The 16,905-nt window shown below is 38.7% G+C and overlaps 1 protein-coding gene across 7 annotated transcripts in view; it reads left to right on the top strand.

Moving 5' to 3' along the window:
* Window positions 1–16,905, top strand: part of ATE1 (arginyltransferase 1) — a 70,615-nt gene that overhangs the window by 36,864 nt on the left and 16,846 nt on the right. For all 7 annotated transcript variants that reach the window (XM_030241088.2, XM_030241086.2, XM_018910557.3 and 4 more), the window contains exon 11: window positions 13,719–13,839. In XM_030241088.2, coding sequence (XP_030096948.1) covers window positions 13,719–13,839 — 121 coding nt within the window. The remainder of the gene's footprint in view (window positions 1–13,718; window positions 13,840–16,905) is intronic.

Genomic DNA, 16,905 nt, shown 5'->3' with positions numbered 1-16,905 from the left:
TGGGATAACAAAAAAGGGTGTGAAAATGACTCCATTGTTAATTAATTGAAGAAGAATGGGTCTGTGGAGCAAAAGTACATAGCACCCAAAATCTGTCTTTGTCCCAGCACAAATGCACTGTTGTTCCATGAATGGACAGAGGACAAGATGAGCTTTTTGTTCCACTGATGATGGATTTTATTTATTTATTTAAGCTCTTAGGGCTAGTGTTCTCTAGGGGTGCTTAGTGATAGTATGGGCAGTGTATCCATGATTTTTTTAATGATTTTTTTTCTTATGTTCTTTCCATTTTAGTCTTTCCAGTTGGCATTGTGTAGTTAACTGCTTTTAACTATCTTCCATTCAGGGAAAAGGGAAGGAAGGTGGAGAGATCTTAGAGTATATTTTGAGGCAGAAATATTTAAGAGCATTTTTGGCTGCTGTCCTTTCCTCCATTCAACCTACTTGACTCAAACTGACTACAGTTTTTGTAATTTAAACTTATATTATGCCAATAAATATTGACATAATGTATGCTAAACATACAAGTGTTTATAGCACTTTGCTGTCTATTTTAGAACTGTCTTAAAAGTGCAGAGAAGTGCATGAAGCTGCTTTCTTGTTTCCAGATATGCATGCCCATGACTACAGGGTGCAGCTTATTGATTTTAAAATAAAATTGCCTGGGCAATTTTGAGTTATTTTTAACTCTGAAAAGCAGGGATTGTAAACTGTTAGAATGGCAACAAAGTGCTTAACTCTGTAAGTACAGTTCTAATTTAATACTCCCCTAATCCTATATTTGGGTGGATGTTTAATACACCCTTGAGTTACCAAGTTTTGGAATGATCAGGACTTACACAGTCTATAGTATAGCTACTGATTCCAGCTCATTTGCCTCCAAACTTGTTTTGTGACGTGAAGGTGTTTATAAAGCAAAGTTTTCAAACATCTGGCCTTAAGAGAAAGCTGAAGTGTTGATGTTTCAGCTCAAAGACTTTGGGGATACATAATGTTAAACAGTCTGTTTTCCTAAACATGCAAGGAGACATTTGTGTACCTAAAATGGCAATAATTCAGATGGAGGCATAATGGGGAACGTGTTCTGCCCAGCTGAGAGAAGTGTTGGGCAGTTTTACAGGGCCATGAGCTTAATGGATGCAAAGCTGCACAAGGAGTGACTGCTGCAAAACCTCCCATATAATTTCATTTTGTTCAGCTTGTGTGATAAAAATGAACTTACTTGACAAGAATTCTAGGATTACAAGTTTTATGTTTTATTTATAATTTTGGAGACAGAGTTTAATAACATAAGGAGGGGTTTGAAAACAAGTCCATGTCAAAAAGAACATGTTGAAAGGATACAATTATTCTTACTGTATTGTGTCCTCAGGCAGTTATTATTTCCTGCAAAACAGCTTAACAAGAATTCAGTACATCTCTGTCTAGCCATGCTTTGTATCTTATTCCTCCATTTGTTTAGTGTCCCTATTCTTGGATTCTTTCATCAATTTCTTACATCTAGCATGGTCTCAGAGGGAATGCATTGGAGCCCTGGAGCTCTCTCAGTTCAGTATTTTTTCTGACAACTCATGTAGCTACAGCCTGGTTTTCAGTTTGGAGTGGGAGAGGAGAGAGGAGAGAAGAGGGGAGGAGGAGAGGAGAGGCAGATAGGTCCTGGACTCTGGGGACACCTCAGAGCCTCTTCCAGTGCCTGAAGGGGCTCCAGGCGAGCTGGAGAGGGACTTGGGCAAGGGATGGAGGGACAGCACCAGGGGGAATGGTTTTCCACTGCCAGAGGGCAGGGTTAGAGGGGATATTGGGAAGAAATTCTTTACTGTGAGAGTACTCTGAGATTGCCCTGCGAAGCTGTGGCTGCCCCATCCCTGGGAGTTCCAGGCCAGGCTGGGCAAGGTTTTGGGAGAGTGGAAGGTGTCCCTGCCTGTGACAGGGGAGTGGAATGAGCTGAGCTTTGAGGTCCCTTCCAACCCAACCCATTCCATGGCTCTGTGATTCCAGGATGATGGGAGCTGGGAGGGGCTGTGGTGGCAGTTTGGATTCTGGGGCTATTGCTGGTTGGGCTGAGGTGGATGTGGCCCCACTTCACTCTCCATTTTTCCAGTCTGGGACACCACAAGCCATCTCTTCTGAGGTGACAACACTGCCATGGTGTTGCACCCCAGGGTTTTGTCTGTTCTGCCCTGGTGCAGGGATGGCTTCAGCTCAGCCCTGGGGCTGGAGCTCCACGTGCCAGGATGGTCCCAAGGTGGTCGGATGCTCTCCTGCTGAGAAGGACTCTGGGAGAACACAGAGGCTTTGTTTGCAAATTCCCCTCTCCCAGCAAACAAAGCAGGCTTGTTTAACAAACCCTCCACAAACAAAACGGACCTAAAATTAGCATGCTTGTTTCATGAATGAAAACTTACTATGAAAATAAACATTTTTAGGGACAATAGAAGAAACTTCTTTTAAAGCACACGTGTTTTGATGGTCTGGATTTTTTGTACAGATACTCATTGATCTTTAGTGCAGATAGCTGTTGCTTTGGTTGCTGTTAAGGTTTAAGTTCTAACACATGCTTGGAACACTGGTAAAGTGAGCCTTTGTATTTATTTATTCAGTTTTTAATCTGCAGATGTAAGGGAGACAAGTGAGTTTAGATTTTTTGGCAGAGGTGCATTACTCTGTCCTTGTAATACAAATTGTAGTCACTGAAAGACTGAGATTTATCATTGCCTTTTTTCCTCTTGCAGCTTTTTAGTCTGAATAACGTTTGTTTGTGCATTTGATACATTACCATGAATTTCACAATATTATTTAGTCAGGATCCTGCAAAAATGTAGGTTTCACTAATGAACTTTCCTGTGCTGTTGTCTCCCTTTGTCCTACAACTTTACTCTTTTTCTCCTATCCTAAAATTACTGTTAATAGCTATTTGCCTCTATATGCCAATGGTTTTGAGGTTGTTTCTTCAGTGCTGGGCTACATGCATTTCAGTGTTGAATGACTAAAGATAAATTACATGGCTTTTACTCAGTTTTTCATTGCTGGGCTTAAAAAACTTGTCTAGTGTGCCATGTATGGGTGGAAAGCCTTGAAGTTAAAAATCTCATACTGTTCTGAATTACTGGCTTCAGAATATTATTTCTTGTTCTTAGATGTATGAAAGCAGCTAGAAATGAAAAAAGCTGGACTGGCAAATTTTAAAGTGACCTTGTTTTTCAACATGATCTAATTGTGTAAAGTTTGAAAACCCCACATAGCATATCTTAATCTAAAGCCAACATCATGCATCTGAATTCTTAATTAGGAGTATATTTCAACTTGTGAAATATCAGTGTTTCACAATTTCCAAAGCTGTCAATTAGTCTGTTATTTATTATGTCTTGAAATATTCCACAGGCTGAGTCGGTAGCTGGGCATGAAAAGCATGAAATTATTTATTCAGTATAAGGCTACCCTCACCCAGACTTCCTTGGGAAGGTCTTATTTTCTTGCCCTCAGAGTCTGAATGGATTTTTGGCAAGTTCTCCTTTGGCTGTTTTTTTAAAACCCTGTTGGAGCTGAAGCAGGGCTTTGGGAAGTCCAGGACAGGAGTGGTGTTCCAGTGGTGTGGGTGGTGTGGGCAGTCACACAGGGAGAGCTGGTCCCTAGGGCTGAGCTGGAAAAGGGGCTCTGAGTGGGATGAAGGGTTGAGTTTTGGGAGGATTGGGGCTCCAGGCAAAACTCTGTGCAGAGTCATTGGAGAGACACTGGGAAAGATGGGGAAAGCTTGGACACTGGGAAAAAAGAGCTTGGAAGTAAGCACAGAACACAACATCTCTGAAGGCAGACATGCAGGCAAAGAGTCCAAAAGGTCAAAAATGCAGAGAAACTGGGCAGGAAGAAAAGCAGGTTTCCATGTGCCCTGTTGGTGCAGTCCTGGACAGTTTTATCCAGGAGCTGGGAATGTGCAGTTGGATGAAATTGTGAGAGCAATGCAGGTGTTGTGCATGGATAAAGTGAGAAAATGGAGACTTCACAGATACCTGAAAAATAATAGATATTATAGATATAATAGATAGAATACACCTGATAATAATAATGGATATAATATACCCATATTCTATAATAGATAGAACATACCTGCTTTCCTCTTGTGTCATCCTTTAGAATTGTTGTTTAAAAGGGTGAGAAAAGTCAGGTTGGAGTTGAAGTGAGTTTTATGTCACAAAATAATTTCTTGTCATTTTCACAGAAGAATAAGAAACTAATTTACCTTGGTTCACTGTTTGGCACCTCGTAACCACAGCCAATGTTTCTATAAAATGAAAATGAAAGATTGTGCACCCCTCACACCCATTTCTGTCATGCTGGTACTCTGATTCTGTTGGATTTTAATTTTCTGCTTCCCACTGTGTAGTTGTACAGAAAAAAAAAAAATTAAAACATGCTCACTTTCATTTAAATTCTCTAAATTTAATTTTATCTATTTTTTCTATTAAGTAAACATGGTGTGTGGTGTTTTTACTTTGATAACTACATAGCAGAAGCCCCTTTGATAGGGAATTAATTTAGTTTTCCTGTGGCAAGCTACAGATGAAAGCTGTTCTTGTAGATGTGATTCCAGCTAGTGAGGCATTAATGGTGAATGTTTAATGAATTAATGAATGTTTAAAGCTGTTTGATATCAGTGTGACAATTCTGTGCCTCTAAGGGTGAAGCATGGGTATGATCTATTAGGTTGTGCAAATTTTTCCTGTGATTATTTCACCTTACAATAAATATAAGAAAACAAACTTTAACACTTAATTTCATACATTTAGTGTAAAGAATTCAAGAAATACTGTCAGTTTATGGCAGCCCTATAAGAGAAAGAGATGGGATCCACATGATTGGAGAACTCATTGCTTTTTCTGGTTATTTTTTTGGGTTTTTTTTTTTTTATTCTTTTGCTTCTCCCAGCTGCCAAAATAAACTCCTTTTGAGATAGACCTAAGTTAACAGAGTTGGTTTGTCTCTAATGAAGCATTCTTCTTGAGGCCCCCACTTGGATTTTATCTTTCTGTCATAGTTCTTTATAATCTCCCTTTTCAAGTTTAATGCTAGGGTCTCCTTAAGAATGTCTGCTGCACATTCAAAATAAACAAGGTCCATTTCAGCAATCATATGATTTTTATTCCCTCAAACACTTTGATTTTTTTGTAGTAGAAAGGCAATTAATTTTTTTTTTCTGTAATATACTTCAAAAATATCAAGTTGTTGAAAAAGTTGGCTAAAATTCAAGGAAGCTAATAGCCTTCAAATGTACAAGCTTAAATCTTCTTTATTACTGTTTTTCACTGAGGTTTCTCAAACTGTGCTGCTTTTTTTTAGCATTCTTGAGTAGCCTCTCTACAGATAAGACAGATTCTGGCTTCCAGCCCCAGAACAATCTGTGTGGTACTGTCTTTAATTAGCTATTCCCAACTGAATTTTAGATTGCAATTTCCAGTAAATGTTAGCTGCTTTTATACATTTTATTTACAGTCACAAAATCATTTTTCCTGTGAAGTGTTTTGAACACACAGCATTTGAGTTCATAGGGGATCTCAGTCTCTGTATATGCACAAATCTACCTTGAATTAGAAACATTCTGTGGAATCTCAGTCTCATGTGGATGTTGCTGTTCTGCCAGTTTAGTGTCACTGGTACTAAATATTAGTGCATGGGACAGCTAAAATGGCAATATTTGAAGCTATGGAAAATTTTCATATTCTTATTAATATTCTTAATATTCTAATGTTCTTAATATTCTGGTGGCAGTCTCTGGAATTCCATCCAGTAGAGTTTTCCTATAAGTACCAGCTCATATCAGCCTCTTTGTGTTTGATGTACACAAAAAAAAAAAGTTTATGCAACAACATTGAAAGCTAAACTTTGTTACAGTAGTCTGTTTTAATAAAATGCCATTGTGTACAGCACAGATTAGGAAATATAAACAAGAAAAAAAGAGGAATTTTGGGAAATATAAATAGACACATCAGAGTTTGGTGATGTAAAATTATTTAGAAAATATGCTTTAAAAGTGGCCCTAACTTTATGTAAGCTTCATGCTTGTAGAATTTCTCTTTGTTTCTCATTTTCAAGAGTTGTCTTCAAACTTATCTGTGATTTGGATATTATTATTTCAGTTTGGGGTAAACAGTAAATCCTAGGGCAGCTCAGAATCCACAGATTTGCTGTTGCTGTCGTCAAAGGTCTGGAACCAGGGCACAACAACAGTGTCAGGGTAAATAATAAACTTTATTGGTCTTGAAGGGACCATTCAGTAATGTTTGTACTGTTGGCTCTGCAGTGTGAAACACCATCCCCAGGGCAAGTTCAGCCTGATGGGTTTAATCTGAATTGTGCTTGCTGCTGAAGTCTTAAGAATCACAAATGTAGAATTTGTGTGAATAGATCTATCCATCTTTCTTACTGAGAGTAAGAGAAATGGAGTGGGAGGAGGCACAGATACTTTATGTCCTGTGTCTGAGTTAAGAAATGTCACTGTACCTGGACACACACACTGGTTTGAGTGAATCCCTAAGTGCAAAGAACAGGAATAGAAAAGATCGACAACTACAAATCTTTAAATTAAATTTTCGTAAGTATTCGTGTAAATATGTGTGTGTCTATCTAGTCATCAAATTTTTGTGATGTAATTCCTGAACACAAAGATTTTTTTTCCTCTCTTGTGCAAGCCTTATCACTAGATTTATTCCAGAGCCAGTGGCTTTGATGCTGTGACTTTTAAGAGAGTGGCTTTAGTTGCTTAGAACAAAGGCAAAACTCTCACTTTACTGCTCTTTGTAGATGAGAAAAGACAAACTCTTAGCAAGAAGTCTTGGAAGAGAGAGCAGGGCTGGAAAGTGGCTGTGAGAGGATGCCCAGAGCTGTTTTATCTCCTGCTCTGGGCAGTTGCATCCAAGCTGATAAGGCAGAGATGATACAGCAGCCCTCTCTAAAGCTCTCAACCATGCTAATTACTGCTCACTTTACAGCTTGAAACCAGAATTATCTCATTGATTGATCCAGTGGGGTTAGAGAGGAGAACTGCTGCAGTGTGGGCATGGATGTGGTTTATCTCAGGCAGCACTTTGTTGGCTCCTTGGATGCTGTGGATGGAGTGTTTGAATATTAATGTGCTGCAGGTTGTAGCCTGGAGCTCAGATAAACAGCCAGAGCCTCCCTTGGCCTGTTCTGCTCAGTGAGAGCAGGGAAAGATAATTTTGGCATAAAAAAGGAGGAAGAAGAGCTGCACAGACTTGGAGGCTAAAGGGGAGAGGGGAAAAAAAATTAAAACCTGTCCCAAATGTTCCCTTTTTGCATCAGTGGGAAGCAGTTTTTTCTCTGGCAGCCCATGAGCCTTTTCAGACACCTGTTGGCTGTTTCCCAGTATCAAAACCAAGCTTGGAAATGTTCAATATTTCAGATAATTTATAGGAAAGAGGACAAGGGGAAAGCAGCTATTTGAGTGTACATTGAGCTATGAAGATAGCAAAATCCAAACAATTCAGGAGTAGCATGTGTTGGGAAAACAAAGAAACACTGAAAGTTTCTGAAGGTGTTTTGAGGGGAAGGGAGAGCATTTCTTTAAAAGTACTTCTTTGCAGAGCACCTTAGGCAAATAAAGTGCTGAGAATTACCTTCAATCTCAGTGAAATTTAAGATAAACTTAATTAATTCCACTTTTGTTGTGGGTTAAGAGCATGTAGGTAGTTAATAGCCAAATAATTGCATGATAACTTTAGGATACTGAATGTGAAACTTGGCTGCCTTCCTTTTTGACTTTCACTCATTATCTTAATCTGTTTTCCACTTACCTGAAATATTCTGTTTACCTGGGGGACACTATGAAAACCTTCTGAAATGCTATTTTTTTTTTTATATTTAGTGAAGTACAGCCAAGTATAGTCAATAATTGTAGGAAATTATTTTGACATGTAGAAACAAATGTCAGAACTACTTTGACTTTGGGTTTGTCATCAGTTATTTCTCTTAGTACATTACATGGACTTGGGAAATAAAAGAAAAAGAGATGCAAGTTGGCAAATTATTTACAAATTTGCTTTGGACAGTCCCTTTAAACATCATTGAGGAACATTTAGAAAGACAATTAAAAGTAATAGTGATGTAATTAATTGATCTAGGTAGATGTTTGAAGTAGTTGGCCTTACAGGTCCTTTCCAGTCCTTTCCATATTTACATTTCACTTAGGGGAAACCAAAGAATATGGGAGAAGGTGGGTGTTTGCTCTGAGTTTCCATGTTTGAGGTGCCTTGGGAAGCACCTCCAGCCTTCCCTGGCTGCCTGTAAAATTCCCATCACACAGATTTTGTGATGATGTAACTAAACAAGAATGAACACATCTTTCTGAAGAGCAGGGACTGGCACTACATGTACTCCAATTTTGTGAGCTGCAAAATAAATTCTGGCTGTTATTTGTAACATCTTTTAGGGATTACAACACATTATTCTTTAATGAAACAGAAAGGTGTCTAAGCTCTCAAGAATGCAGCTCTGGGATCCTAAAAATTTGGAGTCCATAATTATTTCAAAGTTTGCAGCTTGGACAAAATCTGCTTGTTTGATGCTGGCACTGCAGTTTCAGGCAGCCTGGTGAGATCCAGCCTGGTAATTGAGTTACCCAGTGATGTAACTCCTCTTTGGAGCAGATTTTCTTGTAAGCTGAATACTTTTGATGATAAAGGTGAAGTCTCCAGCCATCTCTCCTGGATAAACAGAGCTGCTTACCTCATTCTGTGCCTATTGCTTACAGGGTTGTTGTTTGTTTAAAAAAGATGTTTAAAGCAGCGACTATGAGGTGGGGGTGAATTTGTGGGGGTAGTTTTGGAGCAAGGGAGGTTGGATTTTGTTGTTTTTCTGAAGTCTTTTAGGGCTCACACAGGTGTATGCCGTGTGAGAGAGAGGCTGGAAGCACAGAGGGGTTGGGATGTGCAGTTGGGATGTGCAGCTCTCTCTGTCTGGGCTGGCACAGCCCACCTGGGAGAACACAGCAGGTCAGGTTACCAGCCAAGGGCTCTCCTGGGGATCCAGAAACTCTGCTTCTGTTTGTGGAATGAAATCAGGGAGCAGGGCTGTGTGCAGCACTCTGCTGGGGTGCCAGGGCTTGGCTTTCAGGGGAAAAGCAGAATTCCATAACCTGGGGTGGGCAGCGCTGCCCAGCTCTAAGGGGTCACTGTTGACCTTTGGGTTGCTTTGTTTGTGTAGCCAGAGCATTTCTTCTTAGGCAGCTGGCTGGAAATGGAGTCCTACTTCACTTTTAATAAAAGATCAATAGCTTTATTGTGGAAAAAATAGAATACAGATGTAAACTGTACCTGGTAAAAGAATTAAATGTGAGTTTAACCTTCCTGTTTTGTTTTTTCAGTGCTACTGGTGCTTGACCTTCATTTTGGAGACTACTGTCTTTCTTGGTAGTTTTACATTTTAAGTTTTAGTTAGACTACAAAAACAAACTCTGCTGGTGTTTTTCATCTCAAGTGCTTCCCAAATCCCTCAGATTTTGCAAAATATTTAAAAAGTAATCTCCGGGCTAAAGTCTCATTAAAACCTTTGCCCTTCCTGTGGAACAAAAGTTCAGAGAAGTTCTGGCTGATTGTAAGTTGAAAACTGTAAAACAAAAACCATCATGGTGTGAAGTATTAATTTAGGCTTGGCAGTAAAATTTATTTCCAGAAGCTTCCAATTAAAATGCAGCATGTCTAATTGTATAAGGGAAAGCACCTTGAAGGTTCTCTCTTTTATATTATATAGGAAGAAAAGTGCCACAAATGCTAGTGACAATAAAACATCTTGCAGGTATTTTTACTAAAAACCAGTCTCATTTATGTTGCAGTGTGTTGACTTGGTAGAAGGAACCGTGTGCTCAGGAATTTCTTAGCCATACTAATTTTCAGAATTGCTTTTTAGCCAAGCCATTTGATAGATTAGTCAGATATTTACCTTTTTGTATGTTTATCTAATCTTTTAGTACCTATCATCTAATTTATGCCTTTGTTACGCATTGGGTTGTTATGCTCCTTGAACAATGCAATTTAAAAAGTTTTCCTTGTGGCTCTTTCCCCTGTTTCAAAGAAGAAAAAGCAAAATTGGGAAAAGGACAGGTTAGCCAGGATGGTTAGAGGTGTGGAATACCTAACCTCATAGTGCTGTAAATAATTTAATTCCCTTCAGTCTGATGGAGATAGCAGAGAATGGTTTAGACTGGAAAGGACCTTGGAGATCATCCATTCCCATCACCTTCCTCTAGACCAGGGGCTTTTAAATTCCAAAAACATTTCGAAAAAGCAAATTTTGTGGCTTGGATATTTCTTGGCAAAATGATGGAGAGAGAGATATATGTGCAGTTGTTTTGTATTGACAGAGTTCATTTCATCTGCAGGTGGTATTGGGTTTGAGAAGCTGAAACCTGAGACAAATGCTTGGGGTTGGTCTGTAAGATGATACTTTTTATTGAAAGTCTTGTAGTTGGATATTCCCAAGATGGCCTGGACAACTTAAACAGTTCTACTGTGTAAGGGCTTGTATATAATGAGATAAAAGAAAGCAGAATGTTTTCAGTTCTGAACTCTTACCGTTGACAGAATCACTTCTGAAATGAATGCTGATTTAATCTGAAGCCAAAGAGAAATGATTTTCAAAATCAGTCTTGCAAATCTGATTAAGTTCTACTGTGATAAATCCCTTTGCAACCCTTCCTTTTAGGAGTTCCCCTTTCTATTTTGGATTTATGTTGGGTGGATGCTGCAAATCAATATTAAGAATAAGAAGCAATATAAATAGTATGCTGAGAGGCAATTTATTTAGATGATGTAATCATTTTAGAATGAGTAATGAAATTGGAACATTTTTCTAGAAGTACAAATGCTCATGTACATGAGGCAGAATCTGTGTGGGTTCTCAGGTTGAGGTGGTTTTACAGTCCAGGAATAAAGGGAGAGAGGAAAAGGGTAGGAGGTGGATTTGTTTGTAGTGGTTTATTTTCAAATACATAAATATATTGGTTTTAAATATAAGTAAATAGAAGGTTTTAAGTATTCTGAAGAAAGTCAGTAAATTGAGAGTAAGTGCTTATGGAAAGGGTGGGGGGAGGCAAAAGCCCTCAGAAATAATTTCATTTGATGTACTGAAGTCCTGTGGGTTCCCTTTTTAATTCCCTCAATATAGACACAGTGCAAACACTGTTCATTGGGAACTCACCTGGGCACCTCCTGGGCTCCCCTTCCTCTGTGGGGTGACTCATGGGATGTGGGTTTGAGCAGCAGGGTAAATAAAACATCTTTATAGGAGAACTCTCTTCTTCTGGTGTGTTTGGAAACACTTCTGGGGAGGGAGGATATCAAAGAGAATCAAGGGCTTCTTTCATTTTTGCCTCTGATTCCACTGGGTGTCCTGGGTCAGTGATGTGTCATCCCCACAGCCTCCTGTGCCTCCAGGGAAGGTCATTAATAAGCTCCTAAATTTTGGGCTAAGAAAAAACATCTAAAGGAAGTCACCTCAGAACTATTTTTTCCTTTTCCTCTCTAAATTATGGTGTTTTGATGCCCAAAATAAATAATGATGGGTTGGATAATCAATTTTTCATGTTACTGTGCTGCTCAGTGCTAAAGAAGAGTTTTTTAAAACTACAACCACATCAGTAATGCTGCAATGCAGTTAATTTTATACATCCCATTTTATGATAGACTGTAATGTTCCAGAAGTAAGTGGGAAATTTAGAATAGGGCTGCATAGTGACTTGCATGGGTGGGATTCACAAATGTGATAAATTTCAAGATGTGGGAGCAGGATCTTCTAGGGAAACCGGGTGCCTGGGCTGTCTTTTCTTAGAGCTGTGAGTTAAATTCATGCTACTAAGGAAGATTAATTTGCCACTTGTATTTTCTGTGTTCAAGTAACAGCTCTGAAAGACAGTTCCTTGGCTATTTCTGCCTTCTTGGACAGTTGAGAAAATGCCTTTAAATCAACAAGTAATTATGTTCTAATTTTTTAAAAATATGACTGGAAAGGCATATTTTTCCCCAAGTCCTTAAACTGTTTCATCTGGGTAATGATGATTAAAAGTTCTTTAAGCACTACCTTCACACAGCTTTCAACTATTTCTGTTTAGAGAGCATAACATTTCAAAGTGGTTTATTTAAAAATGTCACTTCCATTCTCTGGCTTTAGAGGATTTTCTAGGACCTTGAGGTTCAAGTTTCTGAATGGAATTGGAGGAATATTGTTTTAATTTAATAAAAAAGTTTGCCTTTAATTAAAAAAAAACCCAACAAAACCAACAGTAGTAGTTACAAGTCAGTCCTGGATGTTTTGCAAATGAGATAATCAGTCAGACCTTTTCAGAAATCCTCCTCAGGTATTTGGCAAGGCTCAGCATGAAGCTTGGTTATTTTTATCTTTTCTTGCACAGACAATGATGACTTTTTATCACAGATAATTTTTGTATTTCCTACTCAACAGTTTACTGTTGGTGGGAAATATTTTTAAAAAGTTAATTTTTCTTTAAATTTCATGAAGAGTTGAGCAGTAAGAGTATAAAAAAACCTGGGAATTTCTGGTGGTTCTGATTTGGTGTTACTGCCTAAGGGTGTCCCTAAAGGAATGTCTTCCCCTCCAGGCTGCAGCCACAGGAACTTTGGGCTGTCCCTTCCCAAACCTTGCTCAGCTTCATGGAAGGCTTTCTTTTAAATCAACTTCATCTCAAGATGATAATCTTAATTATCCATTTAATGTAATTGATTTGAAGAACTCTTAATGCCATCAGCTGCAGGGTGACTTCTGATAATGCCCAGTATTTTAATTTTTAATTTGTATCTTTAAACCTTTTCATTCTCTTTACTGTATGGCTGTTTGTCAAGCTGAGATGAGTCATGAGTTTGCAAGTGAAAAATTCATTTGCTATTGCCACCATATGGCTGTGAATGTTGAGTGTTTGGATTGCATGAGTAATGCCTCAAAGATAGAATTTTTACTTAAGTTATAGGCCGCTGAATAATCTAATTTTAAATCAAATGAAGATCTGATTAGGGGAGGTTATTATTGCTGAGGTGGTGATTTTCTGTGTAGCTGGAGGGAAAATAATTAAGGCTGTTTAGTTTCTGGGAATGTCTGCAAAGAATATCTTCTTAATAAATCACCCAAAAATAGTAGAATTTCACTAATCATTACCTGTAAGCTAATCCAGGAAAAGCTCTATGAATTAAAGTGTTACTATTTAAGTAGCAATGAAATAAATGCTCCATCTCTAGTGTAATAAAAACAGCATCCTGCTTACTGTTCAGTGGGGTTTTTTATTAGATTTTTTTTCTTTTTGGTTTCCATTATTTGCTAGAATTACCAACATTTGAGATGAGCTGCTTTTGGAGGTGCTGAGTTTTTTAGTGCTGGCCCCAGCTCAGCAGAACTCCAGAGAATAATTTAAATACAGAGTTCCAGTAAGCAAAGCCAAAACTTTCCTAGTTCATCTTGGATATCATGGAAGTGTGTTATGTTAATTTTACATTTTCATCACGTGCCAAGGTTGAGTTTGTGCTCCTGAGATGGTGCTGAAATGACTAAAGCCTGTGATTTCACTGAACACTCATTTGGTGTAGATTAGATTAAAAACTATTCTTGCTCTTTGGAAAATCAGGTTGTGTAGCCAAAGTTCTCGTGCAACTGATATGACTGCTGTCTTTTTGGTTTCTTTTTTTCCATTTTTTCCCCCTTGGCAGGGTCAGTACAGGCCCTCTGACCTGCTGTGCCCTGAGACCTACGTGTGGACACCCATTGAGCAATGCCTGCCCCTGCTCGAGCACTCCAAGTACTCCCGCTTCAACCAGGATGGAAAAGCAGGTGAGGCTGCACAGGTGAAAGAGCTCTGATTTGTCTGTCTGCTTCTGATGGATCAGAATCACCTGTGCTGAAGCAGCATGGGAATGTTACCTGTAAAGGATAAGAAGTGTGCAATTCACAGCTCCTGCAGCAAACATTTATCTTTTAAGCAATGCACATTTTAAGTATATTCTGTCCTGTAGACTGTAGGTAGTGCAAAATTAACACATATTGCTGCCTTTCAGATTATTTTCAAATTGTATTTGCTATTCTGGGCATGAACAAAACCAATAAAATAATTGTTCCTCACTTACATTCCTGTTGGATGAATGCATAAAGGAATGAAATTGGAATCAATACAGGGAAGTGGAAGGACTGCAGAAGCTTAAAGGCATCATGCTTTTGTTAAGAAACAGAGTGGCAGATTTTGTTTCACAATCAGTTTAATTGATGTGGATGTGATAAACAGCAAAGCACCTTAAACATCTTGATATAATGTGACATCGTTTTTACACATTGTGTAAAAGAGGTGCTTAGTGATTTACCAGCACTGACTGGTTGAAATTTACTGAGCAGAGCACAATACAGTGATGCTACTGGAAAACAAGGCAATCAAATGAAGAAATACATTAATTTGCTGTAGTTGCTGACTCTCTGGGCCAATGGCAGGCCCCAAGGGAGCTGTGTTAGACCATGCTTGGTGTAGTGCTTGGGGGAAAGAGAATAACTTAAGTTTTGTTATTAAATGCAACTTGTTGAATGTCCTCTTCTTGAAGTTTTTTCTCCTGTGAGTAAAATTGAGTGTGGCTGTGATATTGTTCAGAGATGTGTGGCCTTATTCAGCTCAAGAGCGTGTAACCCACTGGTCTGTTTCTAGACACCTAACACAGATTTACCTGAGTCTCAGTCTTCAGCAGCTACTTCTTTCTTTTTACATTTTTTGTCTTTTTACTATTTTTACTTTTTTTTTTCTGTTTGGTCCTTTTACTTTTTACTGTAGTTTAGGCAATTAACTGCTCAAAGGGCAGGATGTAAATAAATCAAAGGAATTTGAAGACTGCTTAAGCAGGACTGTGAAGTTCTGGAAATGCTGTTGAATTCCTTGCTTTTCCTCACCCTCTGCCTGTTACTTGGTTGCTCCATGGAAACACTAATAATAATAATAATTATAAGAACTACAATAGCAGGGTTCAAATAAATCCATCATTGTTCGATTGGTGAGGGGAAATTGGGAAAAAAATTGCAAAATTAAGAGGAAGAAGAGAATGATTTTGGAGGCCAGTGATGTTTGGGATAGTTTTGGTGTTCAGAAAGGGGAGAGTGCTGAACTGGTGCCTGTGAAGGTGTTAATAACCCTGTGCCAGCAGAGGGGCAGCATCTTGTGGATGGTGTGAAATCCCTGTGGCATAGCAGGCGTTTGGAAACCACGGGAAACAAAGCTCTACATCATTATCAGCCCAGAATATCTCACTCCAGACACTGCTGGAGCTGGGACTTGTGTCCTGTGGTTTAAGGAAATTAAAACATAGCTGCACGTTGAGATGCTCTGGGCTTGCTGGGAGCTCGTGGGCTTTGGGGGTTTGGGTTGCTGCTCAGAGGAAGCCATTTCTCACCAGTGAAATCAGCTCCTTGCCTCATTCTTTACTCTCTCCAGCAGTCACTAATACCAGTTTAATGAAGTTACAGTGAATTTTAAAAAGAGCAATACAATGATCGTGTGCTTTGTTCCCCTTGAATCAGCTTTCTGTGGCACTGTCTGTAATTATGTTTGCTAAGTGGGGCATGATTTATCAAGAGTGGGACTTCCAGCACTGAAACCCAGGGCAATAACCAGAGCCAGTCAACAACTGGGAGAAATGGTGTGACTTTCACTGCTGCCCAGGGCAGTGAAGCAGTCACTGGCAATGGCCATCTTCTATTGCTGTCTGTAATGGCAGAAAATTTGGGAAATATTGTCTCATAATAATTTGTATGGGACATTTTCATGGATTTTTGAATGTGTTTTCTCTCTTTTAAAAAAAATCATAACAATTTACATAATAAATTTACCAACTGCAGGTTGAGTAGATTGTGTTATGTGCTTTGATCTTTCAAGCCTCTGTAATATGGAAAGGATTTTTGAGTGTCCATACACATTACATTGCAGAGCTCCTTCCTAAATTAGATTTAGTTTTACTTTTTTTGGTATAAAAATAAAAAGATACTCATAAAAAGTGGCCTTTTTTTTTAAAGCATAAAGTTTTAAACTCATATCTTGGAACAGATTTTTCGTTTTTGTTCTGTTCACTTTAAAAAATTTAGAAGATGTGGCATCATCTTATAAATGAGAGAGATTTATGAAGATTCTGATATTAATAACTAGTAGCCAGGTATTTATTTAGAACTGAGTAGTTTGTGAGGTTGTGCACCAATGGAGGGTTTGGATGCAATCTGGAAGTTGAGATAGTGCTGAACTTCATTGAATGGCCATCAGCTGTAAGTGCAGATGGAGATATGCTAAAGAAAGAAGTTAATTGAATGTTGCTCTGCAGTCAGTGACTTTGATACCCCATCAAACTGATGAGCAGAAGTCAGTCACATGATAGCATTTGCTGAAATATTCCTGGCCATGGTCTGCCTGCCACACCCATCGACTTCCTCCCCAAACTGCTCCTCAGGGTTTTACTTCATTGGTGTCTTCCCTAACAGCTTTGCCCATGAAATAAGAGCTCTGTGGAAAGATCTATAAATCATTTATTTGGTATCCTGGCAATATTTTTGTCCTTCCACTTTTCATTTTCTAGACTAACTCAGTGTCCTCTTCTCTCTCTTTCTCATATCTGTTGAGATTTTCAGTTTGTTGCTCCTGGGAGAAGTCTGTGAAAAATATCTTCATGGAGCAAAATATCTACTTTTGGGATGGTAATTCAATTAGTGGGAAACTTCAAATCTTTCTTCTCATCTGTGCTGGACTGTCAGTATATTTAAAAAGCAACTTCAAATGAGGGCAGATACAATCCCAGTCTGAGAGTGGTGGCTTCAAAGCCTTCATAGTTACATGACTGTGTCACATACTGTGGGGTGTACTTGGTGAAGCCAGGATGAACA

The sequence above is a fragment of the Serinus canaria genome, chromosome 6 (genome assembly GCF_022539315.1).
Source record: "Serinus canaria isolate serCan28SL12 chromosome 6, serCan2020, whole genome shotgun sequence".
In the NCBI taxonomy this organism is placed as follows: Eukaryota; Metazoa; Chordata; class Aves; order Passeriformes; family Fringillidae; genus Serinus; species Serinus canaria.
The sequence above is the reverse complement of the archived record's forward strand: the minus strand, read 5'-3'. Positions and strand labels throughout refer to the sequence as shown.